Below are 12,886 nucleotides of genomic sequence, written 5' to 3' on the forward strand. Positions count from 1 at the left end.
TATGTAGAAAATTAGTGGAGGAATCCAAAGAGAGAGATATGGAGATAAGTGTTGAAAAAAAAGGGTAAAGCTATTCACTCACACAAGAAAGCACACCTCACACTGACAAGACTACCAACTCTGCTCTGGCCAGAGCTGCCCAAGTTGGCAGTCATGTGTGTGTGAGTGGATGGTATGTGTTTGTTTTTCTGGCAAAGACTGTAACAAAAAGCTTGTGTGTAAGTGTCTTTTAATTTAAGGTCTCATCTGTACAGTAAGTAGCAATCTATCTTTTCATATATTGTTGATATTCCTACGTGGAGCTTCCATTGTTCAAAAAAAGGATATATATTGTCATGAGTAAGGAAGGACATGATTCAAAGACATACAAGTGAATTACTAAGAACGGATACACCTTTGGTGTGGCACTTAGGAATGAAACAACTATAATGGTATGGCCATACAAGATGTAGGGGGAATACCTCTGAAAGTAGGAGTATGGTGATCTCTAAGAAGGCAGAAAGAAGGTAGACCTAGTAAAGGCTAGAATGCAGTAATGGTAGAGGCCATGCAAGAAAGACAACTGACAGAAGTTACTTATATAGATCATGATTTGTGGAGACTGGATTATGGTAGATTGCAGAGGACCTTGTGATACAACCACTGCAATATTATGTAATTTATTTAGTGCTTGTGTTTTCAAACTGATGTATATTTCTGCATATGCAGCACTTTATTTTTCAGTATAATTTGTAATTTTTTTTTCTTTTTTAATAACAAGAAGGAGCATTTTAGTTTATAGTGCGGTCCATAATGTGCACTTAGCTATTTATTAGATCATGTTTTCTGCCACTCTCTTCTTTGTCTTGTCCTGCTGTCAGTCTTAACTCAAGGACCAGGAAAACCTTCTTATTTAATAACAATGACTGAACTCTCCATCTGTGTTTGGCAGAACATGATAATATTAAATAGGAAACTCTTATCAATGTTCTGCAAAATAATATTTAGTTGGTCACAAACCAGGTTTCAGCTTCTTGGGCCATAGTGTGGAGATAGCTGAATGTCACGGACAAAGATAAAATGACGTGTGACTTACACAGATATTATTTATACAGAAGACATGAAGTCTTGACATGTAGCGTGTTTATTTAGAAAGTATTAGATATAATTTATTTTTTGTGTCATTCAGAAATAGCTAAGGCCTCCATTAACAATAAAGGAAACATAAAGTTTTTCGTGTGGAGATACATTCTACAACTGATAAATAAATAAAGCTGAATTTACAGGTTTAATCCAATATTTGTATAACTTAAATTTAATTTAAATTCAGAATTATTTTTCATCAGTTATTAAAGGTAGCTCCACATAAAAAACTTTGTTTCCTTTTTTAGTTAATGAGGCTATTTCTGCATGTCTAAATAAATAAATAAATAAATATGTAATTCTTTCTTAGGTGAATACTCTACATATCCTCATATTTGTATATTTCATATCTTCTGTATAAATAATATCTATGTAAGTATAGTAAGGAAAGTTCTGCCAGGATGTAAATAATTTAGGGATAAAGGAGACCACTCACAGACTAGCCAAAACATTGAGTCATCAACATGTGCACACACAAAAGAATGCACATAATTTTATCTGTGCACGTAATTTTATCTGTGTTCACAACATTCAGTTGTCACACAACAATGGCATAAGAAGAGGAAAGCTGGTTTGTGACCAAATAAATATCATTTTGAAGTACAGTAAGAAATGTCTCCTATTTAATATTATTATTTTTCTTATATATATATATATATATATATATATATATATATATATATATATATATATATATATATATATATATAATAGAGGGAAACATTCCACGTGGGAAAAATATATCTAAAAAGAAAGATGATGAAACTTACCAAACAAAAGTGCTGGCAGGTCGATAGACACACAAACATACACACAAAATTCTAGCTTTCGCAACCAATGGTTGCCTCGTCAGGAAAGAGGGAAGGAGAAGGAAAGACAAAAGGATATGGGTTTTAAGGGAGAGGGTAAGGAGTCATTCCAATCCCGGGAGTGGAAAGACTTACCTTAGGGGGAAAAAAGGACAGGTATACACTCGCACCCACACACATATCCATCCACACATACACAGACACAAGCAGACATTTGTTAAGGCCTTAACAAATGTCTGCTTGTGTCTGTGTATGTGTGGATGGATATGTGTGTGGGTGCGAGTGTATACCTGTCCTTTTTTCCCCCTAAGGTAAGTCTTTCCACTCCCGGGATTGGAATGACTCCTTACCCTCTCCCTTAAAACCCATATCCTTTTGTCTTTCCTTCTCCTTCCCTCTTTCCTGACGAGGCAACCATTGGTTGCGAAAGCTAGAATTTTGTGTGTATGTTTGTGTTTGTTTGTGTGTCTATCGACCTGCCAGCACTTTTGTTTGGTAAGTTTCATCATCTTTCTTTTTAGATATATATATATATATATATATATATATATATATATATATATATATATATATATGAATAAACCAGTTTCTTCCAACTCTGTACTCTATTTTGATAGATAAAGGGACCACTGTCCTTAAATCTCTCCCTCCCTCCCACCTGCCCTCCCTTCCTATATAGATTAAGAAAAGTGTGAAGTAAAGACAACTATAATTGTATGAATAAATTTCATAGTTACAGTTAATATTTTGTTATATTTTCTTAGGAATGAAAGTATCTAAAACATTCATTATTTAACTGGTACCTTATCTTTTTGTTCAGACAGAGTCGTATGCATAAACGACGTGTGGATCTTTTGGAATCAGTCTTACAACAGCTAAATCCACAGTACTATATGCTTGTATGTAGACAGCTGTGGTATGAATTGGCACTTACTTACTCTGATATACTTGACATAAAACTGGAACGATTACAAGCAAGTGATAGTCGACCAACACCACATGCTCTGCGCAAGATCAATCATTTGGCTTCTAGCAGTATTGCCAACTTTACTCATTTCCTGGACTCACTTAAGGATCCTAGGCAAGTATCTTAGAAATTTACATTCTGTCTTCCTATTTATATATTATTTTGTTAAGCAGGAAAAAATGTCAGCCTGTCAGGTTTACATTAGGTAAATATTGTATGTGGTACTTTGTTTTAGACTACAACAGGCTAGATGCCAATAAAAATTAGATGTTTGAGACTGCAACAGGCTAGATGCCAATAAAATTGCATGTGGACTAATGGTAGCAAAGAGAAAAGTTGTGAAAAGGTGGTTTTCAGCAGTGAAAAAGAAAAGTAATCATGGATATAAATAAAAATACATTAAACGAAAAGGAATAATTTCTCATCAATTTTTTGCGTTATTAGTTATGAAAGACATACAAACTTCCAAAAAGAATGGAGAAACCACGCAAATTAAAATTGCTTTTTAAAGCATAGATAATAAAAGAAAAATGTATGTCACCTGGTTGAGGAAGATCAGCTATGGAAAATTTGAAGGTGTTGGGGAGGAAAACAGAGAGAAGTAAAAGGATCTGTAGTGTCTAGACAGTTTGAAGAGTGGTAATAATGATTTTAATAGATGGCATGAGAGAAGGATGATGCAGAAAATTTGGTTCACATACTTACATTTGCAGTATTTATACTGGTTTTAAATAATCCAAATTTACAGAATGTATTAAGCAGGAACTTAACACTACATCCTATGCCCTTTATGGTGTTTTAAATGCCAGGATTTCTCTCTCTCACACTCAAACACTACAGTGCCATGTAAATGTCAGACAACATCCCATTGCATCCTTGGTGATTTTTGTTTATTGGGCACCAGGCCATGGTCCAAGACACCTTTCTGTGCCTAATGTTCCATCTCTTAATGCTATCATTGTCTGGGAAATGTGGAAATGGCAGTAGCAGGTCATGCACTAGGACCACAGTACTTCCAAATCTGTTTCTCCAATACTGTTGTTCTATCAGGGTCATATCATTACAGTGCTAAGATGTACAGAGAAAACATAAGAAATTCAAAACAAAAACCAATTTTAACAAAAGAGGACAAGGATTGATATTAGACAGTTTGTGGACCTTAGTGTTAAGTAAAGCAAATAGTGTCAATCCTTCCTCTCAAGCGTCGGCATGACTGTGATCTTAAGCAGCCATCTAATAACTTCACGATACAACTGTTGTGTGGTTACATATAAACAGTTTGACTTTGTTGGCTTATTTAAGTTTGAACCTGCTGTCTGAGTCTTTATAGCCTTTGATGATGTCTGTAACATTAGTAGATGAAGTGTTAGGGGCAGAAACATGCCCTGGACCACAGTACAATGCCCATAAAACAGAAATCACCTAGGATTCAAATAATGCCTGTAAGCCTACATTGTATGATTATGTAGATGATGCCATTGTGTGTTAATTGTGGTGAGAGCCTTGCTGTCTGTAAGCAAGACCATTTGGTTACATGGAGGAGGAAAGAGGATTCAGGAAATTAATCAGATGTATACCATCTGGTGAAGGGAGTTTGTTGTTTAAGGCACGAGTGCCTGCCTTTTCAACATCACTTACTGTTACAGTGAAGAAATTGGTACACACAATGTGTGTGTAAAAATCTGTACCTAGAAATGTGCATATGAAAGTACACCAACCACAACAGAGGCCAGCTCCAGTGAGCAGCTGGAAAATCCTGTACTTGTCATAGGTGCATAGCAATCTACATATGTCTACACAGCAGTCAGAGAAGCATGAATCTCGTAGTATATCTGCAACAGACTGCATCAAATCTTCAACAGTTGCCACTACAGTTCTCACTTTCTACTGTGTAACAGTTTGCTTCCTCTACCTACTGCCACATGAGGCTTTGATGCTGGTGCTCGTCTTGAGTCACAATTCCCTTGTACAATACTAATTATTTCTGCCATATATTTCACTGTAGATATTGTATTTGATGGTGTTTCATGAATGTTGTTTTCTGATTTTGCTTTAACACTAAATTCTCTCATGATTTTACTCCCTCTGTCAGAAAAATTCCAGGACAGATTTTTTTTTTTTAATTTCTGAGTTTACACTACTAAGGGGGAACAAATGGTGTTTTTATGTTACCTGATATGTATGCATCCTTGAAATGACCTTCTCCATGTTTCTGTGCAAACTCACTAGGTGGCAGGGCTGTGCTTAGGATCACATTTGTTTGGGTTTTTGACACATTAGTTATCATGACACAGTGGATGCTGATTGTATGCAATGGCAAACATTAAGTAAGTTCTGCATTTAGCTTGGAAAGACATTAAGCAAGTATATGCAAGTGAGGCACTTTCAAGAAGCCGCATTTTCAAGTGGCTCAGAAGGTTTCATGGAGGCAGAGATTCAGGGTAAGACAATCCCGGAGCTGGTCACTCGTCTACAGAACTTACAGATGCAGACGTGGAGTGTGCAAGGCAGTTATTGCAAGAAGACCATCATGCAGCTGTCTGTGCGATACCAGAAGAATGTAATTGATGTGTGTCTTAAGATTTTACGTGAAGATTTAGGTAAACAGAAACTTAATGCAAAACTCATCCCTCAGACACCAACAAATGAACAGAAAGAGGAAAGATGGAGAATTTCTGCTGAACTACTGGATGGAGCCAGGCATGATCCCACATTTCTATCAAAGATTATTGCTGGTATGGAGGTGGTGCTACCAGTAAGACCCTCACACCAAGCATCAGAGTGTTGAATGGCAGAGTCCTGGATCACCAATCTCAAAAAAAGTAAGATGACAGCCTTGGAGAACAAAGACAATGTTGGTCGCAATCTTTGATAGTAAAGGATTAGTTCACCATCTTTCTCCAGTTTAAACAGTGAACGAAACTCTTTACATCAAAGTCTTGAAATGTTTGTGACAAGCAATTTGTTGTTGCTGCCCTGATTTGTGGCATTCTCAGGATAGGTTCTTACTGCAGTACAATGCAAGACCGCGTAATGCTTTATCTGTTACTCGGTATCTGGCCAGACATTCTGTCATTGCCATTCCTCATCCACCATATTCACCTGACCTCTCGCCTTGCAATTTTTTCTTGTTTCTGTGAGTGGAAAGGCAACTGAAAGGAAAACTTCATCAAGATATCACATACATCCCACAGGCTGTGACAAATGAGCTTAGAAGCATCGTGTTTAAAAATTTCTGTTCTTGCTTCCAAGACCTCCAGAAACAAAAGCAAGTGTGTGTATCCTATAATCATTGGTTCTGAACATTTCAATAATTGTTCTGTATAGATAGTCTTCATCACTAACTTTTTCGTTGTTGTTGAGTGTGTTGGTGGCTTCATGAATTTCTAGCACTATTGGCAGGAAATGCTCCTCAGAATATTCAGGTGCTGCTAAAAATTGTAATTTAACTGTTGGAACTAGACAGTTCAAGAGCCTGTCAAAAAATTTTGCTGATATTTCACAATTTTCCTGGTTATTTAACCAAATTTTGCTATTTTCAACTTTGAAACAAATACTTGGTACTTGACATATTTTAAGCATGTGTTTGAAAGTATGGTAAAAACTTCTGGTATTACTTTTGGTGGAATTTTTCTTGGATTTTTATAAACTGAGATTTTTGAAATTTTGTTTCATTTTTTATTTTTTGGATTACTTTCAATGTTTTTTTATTTGCTGTCTGAAATGTTCAAGGTGTTTTTATCTTTATTTTTTTTAAAAAAAGCCTTCCCTCTTTCCATTTTTGAGCCCGTTTTTATAGAGCTTCTTCACACTCTTCATTTCATTATGTCATTTTGTTCTTAGTCAGTCTTAAGGTATCTCTGCCACTTTGGTAATTTGTACATGGAGTTCATGCCAGTCACCTTTCTTAGCTGACTAAATTTCTTCTTTAAATTTTTCTCCGTTTTCTTTTGCATACTGCTCTACTGGAGTTGTATTTGATAACTTTCTGGGTCTTCTTTTTTATTTCATATGGGAGAAAATGTATTTTAACCATAGCCAGATAAAGACAGGAAATAAATTCTGTTTCTGATTGCTTTAACACTGATAATTTCCTTGAAATTCCTTACGAATATTGATGTGGGGTCCAGCTGAAATTCTCGTAGATTTGTAGTTTCTTGGTAGTTTGCAAAAATTCATGGACATTACTTCTAACTGGAGCATATTACTCATGTTGATCAGTCTTTTACCATTTCTGTTTGTTCTTAAGGGTGCTGTATATTTGCCTACAATATCCTTAAATTTATTTTACTTCCCAACATGTGGACTGCCAAGAAGTATATTATTGTTGTTTTTATATATGGTGGGGACTTCAGATTTTAGAAAATCCCAAAACTAGTTTACTTTCTGCAAATTTCATCTGTTATCTTCATTTGTATGTTCATTCAGTTTATAAGGGTATAGCTTTTATTCTTGCCATATGTTGTGATTTTGACTTAATATTTGTTGCTCTGTCTACAGATTTTTTGTTTTGTTTGCAGAAAATGTTGATTCAACCATTTGCATGTTTTCCATTATTTGCACTGCTGGCTTCCTTTTATAAATTCTGTAAAGTTGTGTATCAACTACATTCTTATCTAAGAGTCTAAAATTTGTAAATGATTCTTCTACAGAAATGATTCCATTTCCTATTGTTTTACAGTTTTCAGAAGAGAACTTATACTTAATGTTCCAAACCTATCCCCCCCTGCGGGTTCGGGGGTAGGAATAGGCCCGCGGTATTCCTGCCTGTCGTAAGAGGCGACTAAAAGGAGTCTCAAACGTTTCGGCCTTCTGTGATGGTCCCCTCTTGGGTTTGACCTCCTTTTTTCTTCCAAATTTCCGTCGTCAGTGCGTGCCATTTGGGGAAGGACACCTTACGTGGTGTTTTTGTATTGGTCCATCATGCTCCACCATCTTGCATGTTACCTATTGTCGTGTGGGGGGGACTACGCCCAACATCTTCTGGGTTGTCTCCTTCTCGCCTTGTGCGCACTCTTCTTCTTCGCGCCTACGACAACTGTGGACCCTTTAAACACCTAAAATCCAGCACGGTAGCCAGTCCGTTGTGGTGGGGTCGTCATGTACCCTCTTGGTGGTAGCCCCCTGACCACGCAGGGATCGCACTACAGATGCCAGAGCTGTTTCCTCCCCATGCATGCCAAGGAGTATGTGCCCATCTTGTCTGGGGCACGGGGACTCCGGGCAACGGGATATCGGCCAGGTACCCGTTGCTTTGGCTGGGTGGCGCCCTTGGGGAGAGCCCTCGTTCGGAGTAGGTGGCATCTGGGCGGATGTGGCGCAATGAAGCGCAATAAATCACACCAAGCTGGTGGTCGCACGGCCACCAGCGTCTCTAAGCGAGGTAGAGTCGACTTCGATGCTGTGCAATATGACCCTCAGACGTTCCCCTCGTTGGCTGCGCCATGGGAGGGACGCCGATCTAGTGCCAAGCGGGAGCCTTATGTACCGCAATACCTTGTCTGCAGCAGGACTGATGGTGACTCCTTTCTTCCGACGAAGGCTATGTTTTTTGTGGAACACCTGGAGAATAAGTTTGGGGAAGTGGCAGGGTTGTCAAAAATGAGGAATGGGTCCATCCTCCTCAAGACGTCCTCCCCAGCCCAGTCACGAGCGTTGCTCTTGTGTGATAAGCTGGGTGACGTCCCTGTTACCGTCACTCCCCACAGTAGCTTAAATATGGTCCAGGGGATTATTTACCATCGTGACCTCTTGTTACAATCCGATGACGAGCTGAGAGCCGACTTGGAACGGCGTGGTGTGCATTTTGTCCGTCGTGTCCATCGAGGACCCAAGACAAACAGGGTGGCCACCGGTGCCTTTATCTTGGCCTTCGAGGGTGATGTCTTGCCCGAGAAGGTCAAGGTAATGGTTTACCGTTGCGACGTGAAGCCATACGTCCCTCCCCCGATGCGGTGCTTCCAGTGCTGGAAGTTTGGGCATATGTCCTCCCGTTGCCCATCCAGCGCTACATGTCGAGATTGCGGACGCCCCTCTCATCCCGATTCTCCATGTGCGCCCCCGCCTGTATGTGTCAACTGTGGGGAGCACCACTCTCCATGCTCGCCGGATTGCCCCGTTCTTCATAAGGAGCGGAAGATAATGGAATTTAAGACCCTGGACCGGCTTACTTATCGAGAGGCTAAACAGAAATATGAAAGGTTGTATCCTGCTTCCCTTCGAACATCTTATGCTGCAGCCACGTTATCGTCGCCCACGCGAGCGACGGTTGTCGCTTCATCTGTGCCGCCTTCAGTGGGCCCTCGGGGCCATGTATCTCTGTCTGCCCCCCTCGTGCCTGGGGGCAAGCCTTCCTCTATTGCCCCCTTAGCAGTTGGGGGCAAACCCTCTTCTGTCGCTCCCCCCAAGCTTACTTCGGGAGTGACATCTGCTCCACAACTGGGAGGCTCGATTCCTCCCCCTCCTTCTCCGGCGGCGTTGCCTCCGCCGGTTCCTCTCTCGCGGAAGGGGTCCCTCGGGGCTCTCCCTTCCTCCGTTTCTTCTCCTTCCCCGCCAGATGTCAGCCAGTGGCTGAAGGTTCCGCCACCTGCTGATCGTAGGGCTTCTGCGTCGTCGTCAGCCTCCGACACTCCTTCAGAGAAGCTCTCCTAGCCCTCTCACCCTAAGGGCAGACGCGAGAAGAAGGAACGGAATGTGTCCAAGAAGAAGGATGTTCCGGCGGTTTCAGCACCGCCTGCTGTACATAGTCCTGGCTCCGGGGATGAGGTGGAGATCCTCGGCTCTGCCGCGGATCTCGCCCTCACGGAACCCTTGGGGGCCTCTCCTATGGACTCAGCTGACTCTCCCCCAGTGGCGGCAGTTGGCTCTGAAGCGCTGTCTGCCTCTTAGTCGCATTCACGCCCTCCCAGTCCCTTCCTGCTCCCATTCTCCAATGGAACTGCGGCGGTTATTTCCGCCACCTGCCTGAGCTCCGGATGCTTCTGAGTGATTCCCCTGTTCTCTGCATTGCTCTGCAGGAAACTTGGTTTCCTGCACTACGGACCCCCGCGCTTCGCGGTTATCAGGGATACTATAAGAACCGTGCTGTCTGTCATCGAGCGTCAGGTGGGGTTTGCCTCTTTGTTCACCACTCTGTCTGTAGTTCGCCAGTACCCCTTCAGACGCCTTTAGAGGCAGTTGCTGCCAGGGTTGAGCTCTCGCCGGCTATTACTATTTGCTCTGTTTACATTCCTCCAGATGGGGAGCTCCCCCGACATGTCTTGGCTGCGCTGCTGGCTCAACTCCCGCCACCATTGCTGCTTCTGGGCGATTTCAATGCCCACAACCCTCTATGGGGTGGGACTGTCTCTGATGACCGTGGTCGGGCCGTGGAGCATTTGTTGGCTCAGCTCGACCTTAGCCTCTTGAACACTGGTGCTCCCACGCATTTCAGTGTGGCCCATGGCTCGTTCTCGGCCATCGATCTCTCTATTTGCAGCCCTGGACTTGTCCCATCCCTCCACTGGAGGGTGCATCCTGACCTGTGTGGTAGTGACCATTTTCCCATCTATTTGTCGCTGCCACAGTGTCATTCTTCTGGGCGCTTGCCCCGCTGGGCTCTCCACAGGGCTGACTGGCCAGCTTTTACTTCCGCTGTAACCATTGCGTCTCCACCACAGGGTGACATTGACGAGGTGGTCCGTGTTTTCACCACGTCCATCATTTCAGCGGCCGAGGCTGCCATCCCCCGTTCCTCTGGCCTCCCTCGGCGGAAGGCTGTCCCCTGGTGGTCGCCGGAGATTGCTGAGGCTATTCGCGACCGTAGGCGGGCTCTCCAGCGTCATAGGCGGCACCCGTCTCTGGAGACCCTCATCGCCTTTAAGAGGCTCCGTGCCTTCGCCCGTCGTCTTATTGCACGGCGTAAGCAGGAGTGCTGGGAGAGGTACGTCTCCTCCCTGGGCTCCCGTGTCTCGTCCTCGCACGTGTGGTCCCGGATCCGGCGGATTTATGGCTCCCAGACCCCTATGGGTATCCCTGGGCTCTCCTTGGACGGCGCTGTCTGCACGGACGCTGCCGCCATTGCTGAACGGCTAGCCGCGCACTTTGCTCAGAGCTCTGCGACTGCATCCTATCCCCCCGCCTTTCGCTCTCTAAAGGAGCGAGCCGAGCGGACGCCGTTCTCATTCCACACGCGTCATTATGAAACATACAATGCTCCTTTCAGCGAGAGGGAACTCCTCGCTGCCCTCACCGATTGCCCTGATACAGCACCAGGACCGGACTGCATCCACGCGCAGATGCTGAAGCATCTCTCCAGGGACTGCCAGAGACACATCCTCACCATCTTTAACCGCATTTGGAGCGAGGGCGTGTTGCCGTCGCAATGGCGAGAGGGTCTTATTGTCCCCATCGTGAAGCCCGGTGCGGACCCACTGGCGGTGGACAGCTATCGTCCCATTACCCTCACCAACGTTTTGTGCAAATTGCTCGAACGTATGGTGGGGCGGCGTTTGTGTTGGGTCCTTGAGTCGCGCGGTCTCCTCGCTCCATCCCAGGGTGGCTTCCGTCGGGGCCGGTCTGCAGTGGACAATTTGGTGCGGCTGGAATCTGCTGTCCGTATGGCTTTTGCCCAACGTCAGCATCTTGTTGCTGTATTTTTCGATCTGCGGAAGGCGTATGACACCACATGGAGGCATCACATCCTCGCCACGTTGCATGGGTGGGGTCTTCGTGGTCGGCTCCCGGCTTTTCTTCAAAGCTTTTTATTGCGCCGCTCTTTCCGGGTGCAAGTCGGTGCCACCTCTAGTTCCTCTTATATACAGGAAAATGGGGTCCTGCAGGGCTCGGTGTTGAGTGTCTCCTTATTTTTAGTGGCCATTAATGGTTTGGCTGCAGCAGTGGGGTCGTCGGTGTCTCCTTCTTTGTATGCCGACGACTTCTGCATCTCATTTAGCTCCACGACTACGGGAGTTGCCGAACGCAGGCTGCAAGTCGCCGTTCGCAAGGCAGCATCATGGGCTCTGACTAATGGTTTTCAGTTCTCTGCTGCCAAGACTCGGGTTATGCACTTCTGCAGGCGTCGGACGGTCCACCCTCATCCTGAACTTTACCTCGACGGCCACCTGCTTGAAGTGGTGGACACTTGCCGCTTCTTGGGACTCGTGTTTGATGCCCGGCTCACATGGGTTCCTCATATTACTCAGCTGAAGCAAAAATGCTGGCGGCACCTCAACGCCCTCCGCTGCCTTAGCCACACGTCTTGGGGTCGGATCGCTGCACGCTGCTGCGATTGTACAGAGCCCTTGTGCAGTCTCGGCTTGATTACGGGAGCCTGGCCTATGGGTCTGCATCACCCTCAGTGTTGAAGTTGTTAGACCCCATACACCACTGTGGGGTCCGGCTTGCAACTGGCGCTTTTCGTACGAGCCCCGTGGATAGTCTACTGGTGGAAGCCGGGGTTCCCCCGCTGCGGATTCGCCGCCATCGTCTGCTCGCCGACTATGCTGCTCACGTTCATTGCTCGCCAGGCCATCCCAATCGTCGCCTGCTTTTCCCTGCCATGGTCCTCCATCTGCCCGAACGGCGACCTAGGTCTGGGCTTTCCGTAGCTGTCCGTGTCCAGTCCCTGCTGTCAGAACTGGGGTCATTCCCTCTTCTGCCTCCCTTCCGGGTCCGTACACCTACGCCTCCCTGGTGTTTGTACCGGCCATCTGTCCGTCTGGATTTGGCACAGGGCCCTAAGGACTCGGTTCCGCCTGTGGCCCTCCGTCGCCGTTTTCGTGAGCTCCTCGAATCATTTCCGGGCTGTGAGCCTGTCTACACTGATGGTTCCCTGGTTGATGGTCGCACTGCCTACGCCTTTGCTCACTCTGCCCATGTTGAGCAACGCTCCTTGCCGGCTGGCTGCAGTATTTTTACTGCAGAGCTGGTAGCCATCTTGCGCGCTCTTGAACATATGCGTTTCTGCTCAGGTAGGTCCATCGTGATCTGCAGTGACTCCCTGAGCAGC

The 12,886-nt window shown here is 44.6% G+C and overlaps 1 protein-coding gene across 1 annotated transcript in view; it reads left to right on the plus strand.

Annotated features, from left to right (window-relative positions):
• Positions 1-12,886, plus strand: part of LOC124619572 (KIF-binding protein) — a 109,251-nt gene that overhangs the window by 65,720 nt on the left and 30,645 nt on the right. The window contains exon 4 of the mRNA XM_047146062.1: positions 2,752-3,012. Coding sequence (XP_047002018.1) covers positions 2,752-3,012 — 261 coding nt within the window. The remainder of the gene's footprint in view (positions 1-2,751; positions 3,013-12,886) is intronic.

This window comes from Schistocerca americana, chromosome 6, assembly GCF_021461395.2.
Source record: "Schistocerca americana isolate TAMUIC-IGC-003095 chromosome 6, iqSchAmer2.1, whole genome shotgun sequence".
NCBI lineage: Eukaryota > Metazoa > Arthropoda > Insecta > Orthoptera > Acrididae > Schistocerca > Schistocerca americana.